Genomic DNA, 17,110 nt, shown 5'->3' with positions numbered 1-17,110 from the left:
CCGTTGAGCCTAATGCAGGCTGTCGCTGTCCATGGTGCTGAGTGATTTCTTATCCGGGCCCCTCTTTTTTTGGCAAAATACGACACTCTCATTTGAAGCATGGCAATAATCGGTGATGCGATGTAAAGTGAAAGTTATATATCTATGGACTATCTGTTAAACGAAGGAGGCATATTTTCTTCATACGTAGGATTGTTGCAGATCGCTTGTGTTCATTGTTAAGTCGACTTTTTAATACATTTCGCCATTACTTCAAATCCAATTCTGCAGTGTGATTTTCGATCACTTGGTGTCAGTATAATAACAAATAATGTTTCCACGTTGTCGTCACGGCCACTAGCTCCATCCCCTTCCTCCAACACCATCATGCTCAGAACCTCAGACGTGCTGACGGCTTGGATACACAATTTAGCTTTTAAAAAAATATAATGCTCGGTCTCCGAATGGTTGGATTATGACAACGAATGTGACTGGATGTCACGGAGGTATTGGACGTTGAAAATATAGTTCTTTGAAAGCTGTTTTTTTTTATGTTTCATCTTCACATCATGGAACAAAGACGAAGCCAAACAGGGAGACAGCGGACACAATTGGTTGCCTACGTGATGGTTTTGGTTATATTTGTGAGTCGAGCTTCGGGTCAATTCCGATATTCCATCTCCGAGGAAGTGGAAGAAGGAACTGCTGTTGGAAATATTGCAAAGGATTTAGGTCTCGATAAGAGCACACTGAAAGAGAGGGGGTACCGAATTGTCTACGGCACGACAGAGCCCCCCTTTCGAGTCAATCAGGACGATGGTGTCTTGTACGTGAACCGAAAGATTGACAGAGAGGAAGTGTGCGACCGAAGCAAGGTTTGTCTAATCGACTTAAAAACCGTGTTAGAAAATCCACTGGAGGTGCATTACGTAGCAGTGGAGATTCTGGATGTGAACGACCACGCGCCAAGCTTCCCGGAAAATAAAAAGATGTTAGAGATTTCTGAATCTGCATCACCGGGAGCAAAATTCCAGTTAAAGGCTGCGCGCGATGCTGACAGTGGTTCATTATCCGTTCAGCAGTATAAGTTGAGTCAGAATGAGCATTTCCGCTTAGAGGTGAAAGATCGCGGCGAGGACCGTAAAACTCCGAGTTTAATTCTTCAAAAGCCACTTGACAGAGAATCTGCAAAGACACACGTGTTACTTCTGACAGCTATTGATGGAGGTAAACCTCCGCTATCCGGTAACATGACATTAATTGTTGACGTGTTCGATGTGAATGATAACGCCCCGGTTTTCACCCAGGACTCATACAGTGTGCAGCTCAAAGAAAATTCTCCTCTTGGTACAACTGTGATCCAAGTTAATGCGACAGATTTGGATGAAGGCATAAATGGTGAAGTTGTATATTCGTTTGGAAATGACGTGGATACACAAGCAAGCGCACGTTTTGATCTGAATCCAATGACTGGAGAAATTACCGTGGCAGGTGCAATAGATTTTGAAGAATGTAGCAGATACGAAATTGATATACAGGCGTCCGATAAAGCTTTGGCAACACTATCTACGGACAAAAGTGTTATTATACATATTGTTGACGTGAACGATAACGCACCAGAGCTTGAAGTGACGTCATTTTCGCGAGCGCTCCCGGAAGATTCAAAAATAGGAAGCACGGTGGCCTTAATCAGCGTTAAAGACTCGGACTCTGGTCTCAACGGAAAAGTTATGTGTTTTATAAGACAAGATCTTCCTTTCATTCTCTCCCCATCTTCACAAAATAACATGTATTCTCTGGTAACAAAACAGCTTTTAAATCGAGAAATTCAGTCGCACTATGACGTAACAATTGTAGGTAAAGACGCAGGCGAACCATCCTTATCAACAGAAAAAACTATAAACATCGTTGTGTCGGATGTGAATGACAACGTCCCAGTATTTACACAGAGCCCATATACGTTCTACATAACTGAGAATAATAGACCGGGAGCGTCTATTTTATCAGTGACAGCCCGTGATGACGACGAGGGTAGTAATGCTATTATTTCATATCATATATTAAGGGACAGAGGCGGAGAGCATTTGTTTACGTCCTTTCTGAATGTTAACAGTGAAAATGGGGATATCTTAGCGCTAAAAAGTTTCGACTTTGAAAAACTGAAAACGTTCCAGTTCCACGTTGTTGCCACAGATTCTGGATCTCCGTCACTAAGCAGCAACGTCACAGTGAACGTGTTCATTCTGGATCAGAACGATAACGCTCCAGTCATCCTGTATCCAGTCAGCTCTAACGGTTCTGCTGAAGGTGTGGAGGAGATTCCCCGCAACGTGAACGCAGGACACTTGGTGACTAAAGTCAGAGCCTATGACGCTGATATAGGATATAACGGCTGGTTGCTGTTTTCACTGCAGGAAGTTACTGACCACAGTCTCTTTGCTTTGGACCGCTATACAGGACAGATCAGAACACTTCGCTCATTCACAGAGACAGACGAGGCTGAGCAGAAACTGGTCATACTGGTGAAAGACAACGGCAACGTTTCACTCTCAGCAACAGCTACTGTGGTTGTCAAACTCGTGGAGCCCAAAGAGGCGTTTGCTGCTTCTGATGTTAAAAGTTCAGCAAATGTGGAGGAGGACAATAACGTGACTTTTTACCTGATGATAACTTTGGGCTCAGTTTCAGCACTTTTCCTCATCAGTATCATCGTGCTGATTGCAATGCAGTGCTCTAAATCATCCACAGACTACACATCAAAGTACTTACAAGACCCAAACTATGACGGGACACTGTGTCACAGCATCCAGTACAGATCTGGAGACAAGCGGTACATGTTGGTTGGACCCAGAATGAGTATAGGATCTACTATAGTCCCGGGCAGCCATGCAAACACACTGGTGCTCCCTGACAGGAGACTGGCATCTGGAGAGGTAAGATTACCTTTTCGATTTTTTTCCTCCATCCCAACATGCAAAACGTTTTGAAAAGCATACATCCAGCAGTGACTTTCTGGAATAGCAGGGAAACTACACCTTCCTCACAACCAGCATTTACAATGTATTTGATATTTTCCTACAACAGCTTCCTACTTCTGATCGCGGTGTATGTTCTATGCCTATTCAGTCATATTGTGTTCAATGGCGCTCGGACTGTGATCTTTTGCAATGTATTGGCAGCTGTGGTTATGACGAGTGGTGACATCATCTGATCAATTGTTTTTGTATTCTCGGAATGCAAAAAAAAACAAGGTTGCAAAACGTGCCTTTCCTCTCTGTAAAACAGTCAAAATAGTCTAAATGTGGAAATATATTCCCTCTGAATATTTGAAGAAGTCATTGACCCGACCAGTACTGCAATGTGTGTGAATAACAATTTCAACGCTTGGTGTCAGTGTAGTTCAGTCATTCTGTGCATCTGGCTGCGTTTCACGTCACGGGCGTTATTTCGACGGAGACCTTGCATTCCACTCAGCATGCTCGAGTTTAAGATTGCGAGAGGCAGACGAGTGCGTTTTATTTCCAGCCGTTTTTGGAACAGACGTTGGACATCGTTTGGAAACACGGCGGAGTGAGTTTCATTGATATCACGGCGTAGTTAATGGACTATTTTTCGTCGCCTTCAAGCTATGGAACAAAGAGGACGCGACGCTTGGGGGCAGCGACAGTATTGGATTGCCTTCATGGTCGTTTTGGATATTTTAGGGAGCGGAGCTTTTGCGCAGATCCGATATTCCATATCTGAGGAGGTCAAAGAAGAAACCGTCGTCGGGAATATAGCTAAGGATTTGGGGCTAGATAAGAGTGCACTCAAAGACAGGGGATATCGCATTGTAGCAGGCTCAACTGAGCCCCTGTTTCAAGTCAATCAAAACGATGGTATATTGTATGTGAAGAGGAGAATAGACAGGGAGGAGGTGTGCGACCGGACCAGCCCATGTTTAATCAACCTGAAAACCGTGCTGGAAAACCCGCTGGAGATCCACTACGTGGCTGTGGAAATACTCGATATAAATGACCACTCGCCTGTTTTTCCAGAGAAAGAAAAAAGGCTCGAGATCTCCGAGTCGGCCTTACCAGGAGCGAGATTTCAACTGCAAGCTGCGCGCGACGCCGACGTAGGCCAATTCTCCATCCAGCAGTATAAACTCATCCATAACGACTTTTTCAGATTAGAGGTGAAGGATAGAGGCGAGGACCGTAAAGTACCGTTTTTAGTTCTGCAGAAGCAGTTGGATCGAGAAACAGTCGGGAAGATTAAGTTGCGCGTCACAGCCGTTGATGGAGGCAAACCGGCGAAGTCGGGCACTACCGACATTATTGTGGATGTACTTGACGTCAACGACAACTCCCCGGTGTTTACCAAAGAGTTGTATTCTGCTACACTTAAAGAAAACGTTCTCGTTGGCACTGTGGTGATTCAGGTGAATGCAACAGATCCGGACCAGGGTGCAAACAGTGAAATAATATATTCATTTGGAAACGAAGTTGATTCAAAATTGATGGATGTCTTTAACATTGACGCAAACACTGGTGAAGTTAAAGTAATCGGTCAGATAGATTTCGAGGAAAGTAAAAGTTTTGAAATTGACATTCAAGCGTCTGATAAAGGACCAGTTCCTCTAACTGCAGACAAAAGTGTTGTAATAAATGTCGTTGATGTCAATGATAATGCACCTGAGATAGAAGTGACATCATTTTCTAGCTCTATCAAGGAGGATTCAAAGATAGGAACCACAGTGGCCCTGATAAGCGTCAGTGACTTAGACTCTGGAATCAATGGCAAAGTCATTTGCACAATTAAAGAAGACGTGCCCTTTTCTCTGTCTCCATCATTACAAGAAAACATGTACGCAGTTGTAACCAGATCACAGTTGGACAGGGAAGCCGTTTCACAATTTGATGTCACAATCATGGCAAAGGACTCAGGTTATCCGTCATTTTCAACTGAAAAAACCATAAGCGTTGTAGTATCAGATGTAAATGACAATAGTCCAGAGTTTTCATCAAGCCCCTATGTTTTTTACATCCCAGAGAACAACAGCCCTGGGTCCTCAGTATTTTCAGTAAAAGCCTCTGATCGTGATGAAGGCGACAACGCTCTTATTTCATATCATATTTACGGAGAAGCAGGCAGAGATAATAAAGTGACGTCATTTCTAAACATTAATTCTGAAAGTGGAGATATTTTAGCTCTAAAAAGTTTTGACTTTGAAACAGTGAAAACGTTCAGGTTCCAAGTTGTTGCCACAGATTCTGGATCTCCGTCACTAAGCAGCAACGTCACAGTGAACGTGTTCATTCTGGATCAGAACGATAACGCTCCAGTCATCCTGTATCCAGTCAGCTCTAACAGTTCTGCTGAAGGTGTGGAGGAGATTCCCCGCAACGTGAACGCAGGACACTTGGTGACTAAAGTCAGAGCCTATGACGCTGATATAGGATATAACGGCTGGTTGCTGTTTTCACTGCAGGAAGTCACTGACCACAGTCTCTTTGCTTTGGACCGCTATACAGGACAGATCAGAACACTTCGCTCATTCACAGAGACAGACGAGGCTGAGCAGAAACTGGTCATACTGGTGAAAGACAACGGCAACGTTTCACTCTCAGCAACAGCTACTGTGGTTGTCAAACTCGTGGAGCCCAAAGAGGCGTTTGCTGCTTCTGATGTTAAAAGTTCAGCAAATGTGGAGGAGGACAATAACGTGACTTTTTACCTGATGATAACTTTGGGCTCAGTTTCAGCACTTTTCCTCATCAGCATCATCGTGCTGATTGCAATGCAGTGCTCTAAATCATCCCCAGACTACACATCAAAGTACTTACAAGACCCAAACTATGACGGGACACTGTGTCACAGCATCCAGTACAGATCTGGAGACAAGCGGTACATGTTGGTTGGACCCAGAATGAGTATAGGATCTACTATAGTCCCGGGCAGCCATGCAAACACACTAGTGCTCCCTGACAGGAGACTGGCATCTGGAGAGGTAAGGCATATTTAAGTGCAAACTCTGAGCTGACTAACTGTAGCTATGATTTCTAATCATATCAACTATACAATGTGTTGCTTGATATGCCATTAGATTTGTATGGCTCCCATTGTTTCTCCATGGCGATTATGACATTTTTAAGATTGATTTGTCAATTCCTTCATCAACCTCATCAGATCAATTGTGATCGTCTGTGTATACTGTTTCTTTGGGAGTGATAGAAACAGTGAATAGAAACGTTTTATTTTGTGATTGTTTTATGTTGATTTCGCATACAGTATATGTGCCCTTTCACAAGCTTCTGCCATTGTCTGACATCTGACAAGTATGCTCAATCAATAGTGTTTCGCATAGCCAGCAGCCCATGAAAAAAATAGAAAACTATAAATATCTAGCAATTACAGTATGGCAGTAGGGAAACCCTGCCCACTTTCACTCAACAATTACAATTTACATTTGAAGAACAGGAACAAAATGTGACGTTTTAATCGAAGGGGTATATTGAATTACAACAGGTTGCACACACACAAAGCGGTGGCTTAGGCGACCCTCACACATTGAAGTAATGTGCAGTACAGCCTTTACATTTCTGCAGTGAGAAATAAGAACACATGGTGTCAGTGTAATGTGATGTCTCAGCGTTACACGAGCTTAGCCATTGCTGTTTGGGTCCACCTCCTGGTCTATCCTCACTTCGACAGTGGCAGTCATCGTCTCTGCGCTTGTTTTGTGTAGATGGTCGGGTTGCCTCCATTTCTGGATATACGGGAAGTGAACGACCACGTACATATCGTGCTGGATTCCGTCTTTATAACGAGGCTATTGTCCTTGTGAAGGATTTCTAATGTTTTCGGTTTAACCATGGAACAAAGAAGATACGAGAGGCGAAGCACGAGAGGACGTTTGGTCGGCTGCGTGGTTGCTGCGCTTTTGTGCAGCGTGGCTTCGGCGCATTTGCGATATTCAGTCTCCGAGGAAGTAAACGAAGGAACTGTGGTTGGAAACGTAGCAAAAGATCTGGGATTAGATAAAAGCACACTAAAAGAAAGGAAGTATCGTATTGTTTCTTCTAATGCGGATGCCCTATTCCATGTTAATCAGAATGATGGCGTCCTGTATGTGAATCGAAATATTGACCGAGAAGAGGTCTGCGCGCAGAGCAGGACGTGTTTAATAAATCTAAAAACCGTGCTAGAAAACCCACTGGAGGTGCATTATGTAGTAGTGGAGGTGATGGATATTAACGACCACTCTCCCAGTTTCCCAGAGAAAGTGACAACGTTGGAGATGTCTGAATCCGTATTACCTGGAGTGCGTATTCAGCTAAAAGCCTCGCGTGATCCAGACAGTGGCCAATTCTCCGTGCAAAATTATAAACTCAGCGACAACGAGCATTTCCGTTTGGAAGTTAAGGATAAAGGGGATGATGGTAAAGTACCAGTGTTGATTGTTCAAAAATCATTAGACAGGGAAACTACAAGAAGACACTCACTGGTACTGACAGCACTGGATGGAGGGAAACCTCCCAAATCTGGCGAAATAAACATTTTAGTAAATGTTTTAGATGTTAATGATAACGCACCAGTTTTCTCAAAAGATGTCTATTCTGTGACGCTCCGTGAAAATGCTCCAGTGGGCACAACGGTCATACAAGTGAATGCAACTGATTTAGATGACGGGCCGAACGGAGACGTAGTTTACTCGTTTACTAACAGTATTAATCAAAGGCTACTAGAACTGTTTGAAATAAATCAATCAACAGGAGAGATCACTGTTAAAGATTTAATAGACTATGAGCAAAAGGACAAATATGAGATTGAAATTCAAGCATCAGATAAAGGTCTGGCTCCTCTGGCTACAGAAAAAAGCGTTATTGTCAAGATAGTTGATGTGAATGATAACGCACCTGAGATTGAAGTGACGTCATTTTCAAGCTCCATTCCTGAAGATTCCAGACCTGGAACGACAGTTGCTCATATTAGTGTAAATGACTTGGACTCTGGTCTCAATGGAAAAGTTATTTGCTCCATAGGTGAGGATGTTCCCTTTACATTGTTGCCTTCCTTACAAGACAAAATGTATTCATTAGTAACCAAATCTCCTCTAGACAGAGAGAAACTGTCACAATATGATCTAACAATTTCTGCAAAAGATGCCGGTCAACCTCCATTATCATCTGAAAAGACCATAAGCGTTGTAGTGTCAGATGTGAATGACAACAGCCCAGAGTTTTCACTGAGCCCATACACTTTCTATGTGACAGAGGGCAACAAACCAGGAGCCTCAGTGTTTTCTGTTAAAGCTTTTGATCATGATGAGAATGACAATGCACTTATATCATATCATATTCTCAGAGATGGAAGCAAAGATAATAAAGTGACATCATTTCTAAACATAAATAGCGAAAATGGAGATATTTTGGCCCTAAAAAGTTTTGACTTTGAAACAGTGAAAACGTTCCAGTTCCAAGTTGTTGCCACAGATTCTGGATCTCCGTCACTAAGCAGCAACGTCACAGTGAACGTGTTCATTCTGGATCAGAACGATAACGCTCCAGTCATCCTGTATCCAGTCAGCTCTAACGGTTCTGCTGAAGGTGTGGAGGAGATTCCCCGCAACGTGAACGCAGGACACTTGGTGACTAAAGTCAGAGCCTATGACGCTGATATAGGATATAACGGCTGGTTGCTGTTTTCACTGCAGGAAGTTACTGACCACAGTCTCTTTGCTTTGGACCGCTATACAGGACAGATCAGAACACTTCGCTCATTCACAGAGACAGACGAGGCTGAGCAGAAACTGGTCATACTGGTGAAAGACAACGGCAACGTTTCACTCTCAGCAACAGCTACTGTGGTTGTCAAACTCGTGGAGCCCAAAGAGGCGTTTGCTGCTTCTGATGTTAAAAGTTCAGCAAATGTGGAGGAGGACAATAACGTGACTTTTTACCTGATGATAACTTTGGGCTCAGTTTCAGCACTTTTCCTCATCAGTATCATCGTGCTGATTGCAATGCAGTGCTCTAAATCATCCACAGACTACACATCAAAGTACTTACAAGACCCAAACTATGACGGGACACTGTGTCACAGCATCCAGTACAGGTCTGGAGACAAGCGGTACATGTTGGTTGGACCCAGAATGAGTATAGGATCTACTATAGTCCCGGGCAGCCATGCCAACACACTAGTGCTCCCTGACAGGAGACTGGCATCTGGAGAGGTAAGGCAATCCAATGTTTCTTTTGCGTGCATGTTGTGGTATTAAGGAAACATTCTCTTTACAATGAGTGGACCTGGACTAGAATAACATCACCGTTAATTGAACTTATTTATTTGATTCTATCTCGGTTTTCGTTTTGGGGCATATTTAAAAAGGCTGATGGACCATGCCTTTGTCTTAATCTGGATTGGATGTGATGTGTTGGACTATGAAGCAGACGAGACTGATTACAAATATGCTGCATCAGCATATGTTTAATACCCACGTCATGGAAAACACAGAATAAGATATGTCCAGAAGTATAAAGGGACAAACAGCTTGGTCAACATGTCACAAATATATTTAAATGGAATGATAATATCACCAAATGTACTTGGACAAAAGAAAAGTTAGTTGTGGCCCCTGTCCATGGTGCTGAACGTGTGGGCTCTGATTGCCTATGTGATCATAAATTGTAAACAATAAATTCAACCACACACTGACTGTATTTCAGCATTTAAATCAATTCCACTTGATTTGAAAAATATTTCACGAGGTAAAAGAAATCATTTTGACAATTTGAGAGGCTTTCCTATGTATCTTTATTGAAAGGATGTTTTGTGTTGACAGTGAGCAGATTAAAAAAAAAAACGTTTTCATTCACAGAGATGTGGGAAGTTTTTCGAGATAAAAACACCAAACGATCTAAGCTTCAGTAAAACTGCTACTGGGTTTTGACTTTCTGCAGTAAGACTTTCGATCACACGGTGTCAGTGTAATAGAAAAACGAAGCATTAAACGAGCGTGTATTCATGACTTATGGTTCCACCTCTTTATTCAGTCCCCAACTCGACTTCATCGCAGGCGTTTTTCAGCTTACTGCTGCCTTTGGAAATACTCAATCTGCAGTTATGTCTTTTCTTGTAAGAAGAGGATGATTATTTTAAAACACGGAACAGCTGGATTCGCTCATTATATCACAGTTATCGCTATTGTGAAGAATTACTGCGGATGTCGGGCTCAACCATGAGACAAAGAAGACACGATGGACGTATGGCGAGAGGATATTTGGTCGGCTGCGTGGCTGCTTTGCTTTTGTGCAGCGTAGCCTCGGCACAAATACGATATACAGTTTCCGAGGAAGTTGTCGAAGGAACTGTGGTTGGAAACGTAGCAAAAGATCTGGGATTAGATACAAGCTCACTGAAAGAAAGAAAGTATCGGATTGTTTCTAGTACTATGGATCCCCTTTTCCATGTAAATCAGAATGATGGCGTCCTGTATGTGAGTCGAAAGATTGACAGAGAGGAGGTGTGCGCGCAAAGCAGTACGTGTTTATTAAATCTGAAAACCGTGCTCGAAAACCCACTGGAGGTGCACTACGTAGCGGTGGAGGTACTGGATATAAATGACCATTCTCCCAGTTTCCCAGAGAAGGAGAAAACGTTGGAGATTTCAGAATCGGTTTTGCCGGGAGTACGTGTTCCACTGCAACACGCACGAGACCCAGACGGTGGTCCTTTCTCTGTTCAACATTATAAACTCAGCCCTAACGATCACTTCCGTTTGGAAGTTAAGGATAAGGGAGACGATGGCAAAATACCTGTATTAATTGTGAAGAAATCTTTGGATAGGGAGGCAGCAGGAAGCTATTCATTAGTGCTGATGGCATTGGATGGAGGGAAACCTCCGAAATCTGGCGACATGACTATTCTCGTTAACGTTTTAGATATTAATGATAACGCCCCTGTTTTTAGTCAAGATGTTTATTCTGTGATGCTCGAAGAAAATGCGCCAGTAGGAACAACAGTCGTACAAGTTAATGCGACTGATTTAGATTATGGACCAAACGGAGAGGTAGTTTATTCATTCAGCAGTATTGTGAATGTTAGGTTATTGAATCTTTTTGATATTAATTCATCAACAGGTGAAATAATTGTGAAAGGTTTAATAGACTATGAGCAAAAGGACAAATATGAGATTGAAATTCAAGCATCAGATAAAGGTCTGGCTCCACTGGCTACACAAAAAAGCGTTATTATCAAAATAGTTGACGTGAATGACAACGCACCTGAGATTGAAGTGACGTCATTTTCAAGCCACATCCCTGAAGATTCCAGACCTGGAACTACAGTTGCCCTTATCAGTGTACACGACTTGGACTCTGGTCTCAATGGAAATGTTATTTGCTCCATAGGTGAGGATGTTCCATTTACCTTATCACCTACTTTACAAGACAAAATGTTTTCATTAGTAACTAAATCCCCTCTAGACAGAGAGAAACAGTCACAATATGATCTGACAATAACCGCAAAAGATGCCGGTCAACCTCCATTATCATCTGAAAAGTCAATAAGCATTGTAGTGTCAGATGTTAATGACAACCGTCCAGAGTTTTCACAGAGTCCATATACTTTCTATGTCACAGAAGCTAATGAGCCAGGAGCCTCAGTGTTTTCTGTTAAAGCGTTTGATCATGATGAGAATGACAATGCACTTATATCATATCATATTCTCAGAGATGGAAGCGAAAGAAATAAATTGGCTGCATTTCTAAATATTAACAGTGAAAATGGAGATATTTTGGCGCTAAAAAGTTTTGACTTTGAAACACTGAAAACGTTCCAGTTCCAAGTTGTTGCCACAGATTCTGGATCACCGTCACTAAGCAGCAACGTCACAGTGAACGTGTTCATTCTGGATCAGAACGATAACGCTCCAGTCATCCTGTATCCAGTCAGCTCTAACGGTTCTGCTGAAGGTGTGGAGGAGATTCCCCGCAACGTGAACGCAGGACACTTGGTGACTAAAGTCAGAGCCTATGACGCTGATATAGGATATAACGGCTGGTTGCTGTTTTCACTGCAGGAAGTTACTGACCACAGTCTCTTTGCTTTGGACCGCTATACAGGACAGATCAGAACACTTCGCTCATTCACAGAGACAGACGAGGCTGAGCAGAAACTGGTCATACTGGTGAAAGACAACGGCAACGTTTCACTCTCAGCAACAGCTACTGTGGTTGTCAAACTCGTGGAGCCCAAAGAGGCGTTTGCTGCTTCTGATGTTAAAAGTGCAGCAAATGTGGAGGATGACAATAACGTGACTTTTTACCTGATGATAACTTTGGGCTCAGTTTCAGCACTTTTCCTCATCAGCATCATCGTGCTGATTGCAATGCAGTGCTCTAAATCATCCACAGACTACACATCAAAGTACTTACAAGACCCAAACTATGACGGGACACTGTGTCACAGCATCCAGTACAGATCTGGAGACAAGCGGTACATGTTGGTTGGACCCAGAATGAGTATAGGATCTACTATAGTCCCGGGCAGCCATGCCAACACACTAGTGCTCCCTGACAGGAGACTGACATCTGGAGAGGTAGGACACTTTTAAAAAAGATTTTATTTCTGTTTTGTATTTTCAAAAATATCTTGCAGATATTGAACACTATGTTTTCAGGAAATCTACATTTTGTTTTAATCAACATATAAAGACAGTTTTCTATTCATTGAAGAATAATAGCAATTTCACACCCAATTTTTTTTTATCCAGACTTACTGAGAATGTACGTATCTCAGAAGCACTTATTGTCCATGTTTTAAATCGTTTCCCTCGCCTATGTGGAAAGTACATTTTCAAGAGATTGTTTTCTGTTGGCAAATAATACAAAATAATTGGTTGACATTAAGAAATATGGTGGTACTGGACTGGCAGTAACAGCTGTCAGTGAATGTAAATCCTTATTTCACATTAGTAGCATATGAAGCACATTTTATGTAGTTTTATAAAGTTTTATGAACACTGTGGCATGTTGGTTGACAGTATGATTTGCTTTCTTATGACACAAATACTGCACGGTATGCTGTTGGCTGTGCTATGTTTTTGCAAAGTATAGCGTTGCATCCGTTGGCCGTTCCTTGGGTTTTTATTGTTGTTTTTCATTTCAATGATACTGTTTTTTTTAAAGGTTGAAGCTGAGCCTCCTGGGTTTTATATCAGTCTTTAGGAATTCATGAATTTTGTCACTTCTTTGAAACGCCACATCAGCATTTCTCTTTTATACAGTTTTGGATTTGTGCACTGTTTTCTATTTTCCATTTATTGCAGGCCATACCCCATATATTTAAAAAAGTGGATGCTATAAACTTTTAGTCACAGTTATTGTTCCCTGTGCAATTTATAAGCAGATACAGGAACCTGCTGCATCAGCAGTGGCACTACGCCATAGTACGGAGCCATAGAAAACATATTATATTAAGTGTCTCAGAGAAATGGGTAAAATAAAGCAGAAGGTCTAAATGAAATATCTGGAGTTTACAATAAACTTGAAAGTGTATTGTAATACTTTCACCATAGTTAGTTTGGGTTGCAGACAGTGGTCGTCGCTCTCCATGGTGCTGAAAGAGGTTGATCTCAATTTCTAAAATGGGTCCATAAAGTATAACAAACACAAAATCACGAAATTAAGTATGGAAATGGAATTAATTTAATATTGGGGATTTCATTCATATAGCTTTATCATATGAAAGACATAATATTCACTGAGAATTTACTGAGAATGAGCAACCTGCTCATCTCTATTAAATTAGTCGACTGCGTTTGATCAGATATTCACAGTAGTTACGCAAAAAAAAAAACATAAATCTAATGTCCGACAAACCCTATGACTTTCCTGCAGTGAGACGTCTGGTCGCATGGTGTCAGAATAATGTAAAAAGTCAGCACTGAACGAGCTTCTCGTCATTGCTTTCTGGTTCCCCCTTGACAACATCCTCACTTCCATATTAGCACAGTCTTTTCTGCGCTTGTTCTGCCGAACGCCCGGCTATTTCTGGCTGGCCGCTGATCACATAAAACGGGAGTGAGGACTGTATTTGCATACAGGGATTAGCGGTATTCTGTTTTCACAACGTAGTATTTTTTTCTTGTTATGGATTATTGGCGATTTCGGATTTAACCATGGAACAAAGAGGCTGCAAGCCCCGAAGGGCGAGGGGATGTTTGGTCGGCTGCGTGGTTGCGTTGCTTGTGTGGACCGTGGTCTCGGCGCAATCAAGATACTCCATCTCCGAGGAAGTTACCGAAGGAACTGCGGTTGGAAATATAGCAAAAGATCTGGGATTAGATAGAAGCACACTGAACGACAGGAAGTACCGCGTTGTCTCTAGCACCGCGGATCCTATTTTCCAAGTAAATCAGAACGATGGCATCCTGTACGTGAGCCGAAAAATCGACAGAGAAGAGGTGTGTGCGCAGAGCAGTACGTGTTTGATAAATCTAAAGACTGTGCTAGAAAACCCACTGGAGATTCACTATGTCGAAGTAGAGGTGCTGGATATAAATGATCATTCCCCCACTTTCCAAGAGGAAGATAAACGGTTGGAGATTTCGGAATCGGTGTTGCCCGGAGCACGAATTCAGCTGAAACCTGCCCGAGATCGAGACAGTGGTCATTTCTCCGTGCAGCAATATAAACTCAGTCATAACGATCACTTCCGTTTGGAAGTTAAGGATAAAGGCGACTATGGTAAAATACCAATATTGGTTGTTCAAAAGCCTTTAGATAGAGAAACTACAGCAAGCCACTCATTGGTACTGACAGCACTAGATGGAGGGAAACCTCCGAAAAGTGGTACGATGAATATTATAGTTAAAGTGTTAGATATTAATGATAACGCACCTGTTTTCTCCAAAGATGTTTATTCTGTGCTGCTCGATGAAAATTCCCCAGTAGGCACAAAATTCATTCAAGTGAATGCAACGGATTTAGATGACGGACCAAATGGAGAAGTGATTTATTCATTTAGCAACAGTATGAATCAAAATATATTAAACCTATTTGATATCAATCCATTAACAGGTGAGATAACTGTAAATGGTTTAATAGATTATGAGGAGAAGGACATATATGAAATTGAAATTGAAGCATCAGATAAAGGTCTGGCTCCTCTTACAACTGACAAAAGTGTGGTTATCAAAATAGTTGACGTTAATGATAACACACCTGAGATTGAAGTGACGTCATTTTCAAGCCACATCCCTGAAGATTCTAGACCTGGAACTACAGTTGCACTTATCAGTGTAAATGACTTGGACTCTGGTCTCAATGGAAAAGTTATTTGTGCTGTAAATGAAAATGTTCCATTTGTTTTATCCCCTTCCTTAAAAGACAAAATGTATTCATTAGTGACCAAATCCCCTCTGGACAGAGAAAAAAAGTCACAATATGACCTGACAATAACTGCAAAAGATGCCGGTCAACCTTCATTATCATCTGAGAAGTCAATTAGCATTGTAGTGTCAGATGTGAATGACAACAGACCAGAGTTTTCACAGAGTCCATATACTTTCTATGTCACAGAAGCTAATGAGCCAGGAGCCTCGGTGTTTTCTGTTAAAGCTTTTGATCGCGATGAGAATGACAATGCACTTATATCCTATCATATTCTAAGAGATGGAAGCGAAACAAATAAATTGGCTTCATTTCTAAATATAAACAGTGAAAATGGAGATATTTTGGCGCTTAAACGTTTTGACTTTGAAACACTGAAAACATTCAAGTTCCAAGTCGTTGCCACCGATTCTGGATCTCCGTCACTAAGCAGCAACGTCACAGTGAACGTGTTCATTCTGGATCAGAACGATAACGCTCCAGTCATCCTGTATCCAGTCAGCTCTAACGGTTCTGCTGAAGGTGTGGAGGAGATTCCCCGCAACGTGAACGCAGGACACTTGGTGACTAAAGTCAGAGCCTATGACGCTGATATAGGATATAACGGCTGGTTGCTGTTTTCACTGCAGGAAGTTACTGACCACAGTCTCTTTGCTTTGGACCGCTATACAGGACAGATCAGAACACTTCGCTCATTCACAGAGACAGACGAGGCTGAGCAGAAACTGGTCATACTGGTGAAAGACAACGGCAACGTTTCACTCTCAGCAACAGCTACTGTGGTTGTCAAACTCGTGGAGCCCAAAGAGGCGTTTGCTGCTTCTGATGTTAAAAGTGCAGCAAATGTGGAGGAGGACAATAACGTGACTTTTTACCTGATGATAACTTTGGGCTCAGTTTCAGCACTTTTCCTCATCAGTATCATCGTGCTGATTGCGATGCAGTGCTCTAAATCATCCACAGACTACACATCAAAGTACTTACAAGACCCAAACTATGACGGGACACTGTGTCACAGCATCCAGTACAGATCTGGAGACAAGCGGTACATGTTGGTTGGACCCAGAATGAGTATAGGATCTACTATAGTCCCGGGCAGCCATGCAAACACACTAGTGCTCCCTGACAGGAGACTGGCATCTGGAGAGGTAAGGTATATTTAAACTATTCCCCCAAAGAATAACATTCACATTAATGCATAAGTGGTTAGAATCAATTCATCAGGCAAACATTTAATAATCAAAGCATCTGCAAATTGTTCAATATTAATGGTATTTGCCATATGTTTAGAATGGACTCATAAGAATAGTCTTCACTGTCCAGAAAGTAAAGCATAACTACAAATTACTAGAGTAAACATTGATCATTTTGAAATGGTGTTATATGTTGTTGCATGAAGCAGAATTATTATTATTTTTTGTTGTTGTTTAGAGAGAGCAGCCTCGTCATCTATTTCCATTCACCACAATCGTTTTGGCATTTTTTTCGAGATATAAGCAATAACGAAACATAAAGATCATTAAACTAAAGTTCTACTGGCTTGTGATTTTCTGTAGTGAGAATATAGATCGCATGGTGTCAGTACAATGTAAAGTCAGCGCTGCATGTGCGTGTCGCGCAGCGCATTTTGGTTCCACCTCTTGTCCGACATTAACACGGTCGTTTCTGAGCTTACTGCGGCTTGTAAAGGAAGGACTCCATTCGCCATCACGTCTGTCGTTCTAAGGAGAATATGACTATTTCCACACTTGGAC

The 17,110-nt window shown here is 42.0% G+C and overlaps 1 protein-coding gene and 3 pseudogenes across 8 annotated transcripts in view; all 4 read left to right on the top strand.

Annotated features, from left to right (window-relative positions):
* The window catches only part of LOC311013230 (protocadherin alpha-C2-like), a gene marked incomplete at its 5' end in the record, with an annotated part of 181,695 nt that overhangs the window by 45,974 nt on the left and 118,611 nt on the right, over positions 1-17,110 (top strand). The window contains one exon of one of the 5 annotated variants that reach the window (XM_084009219.1): positions 6,836-9,196. The exons of 3 other annotated variants lie outside the window; for them this stretch is intronic. In XM_084009219.1, coding sequence (XP_083865345.1) covers positions 6,836-9,196 — 2,361 coding nt within the window. Of the gene's footprint in view, positions 1-6,835; positions 9,197-10,399; positions 12,563-17,110 lie in introns of those variants that run through there. One more of the 5 variants, XM_084009225.1, reaches the window with a different exon arrangement.
* Positions 588-2,966, top strand: LOC311013337 (protocadherin alpha-3 pseudogene; annotated as a pseudogene). Its single transcript has one exon. The product of its transcript is annotated as a protocadherin alpha-3 pseudogene (transcript).
* Positions 3,642-5,986, top strand: LOC311013257 (protocadherin alpha-3 pseudogene; annotated as a pseudogene). The gene has a single exon. The product of its transcript is annotated as a protocadherin alpha-3 pseudogene (transcript).
* LOC311013253 (protocadherin alpha-3 pseudogene) lies at positions 14,144-16,519 on the top strand (annotated as a pseudogene). The gene has a single exon. The product of its transcript is annotated as a protocadherin alpha-3 pseudogene (transcript).

Source organism: Eutrigla gurnardus (genome assembly GCF_963514095.1).
Source record: "Eutrigla gurnardus genome assembly, chromosome: 5".
Classification (NCBI taxonomy): domain Eukaryota; kingdom Metazoa; phylum Chordata; class Actinopteri; order Perciformes; family Triglidae; genus Eutrigla; species Eutrigla gurnardus.
This window is presented reverse-complemented; position numbering and strand designations above follow the sequence as displayed.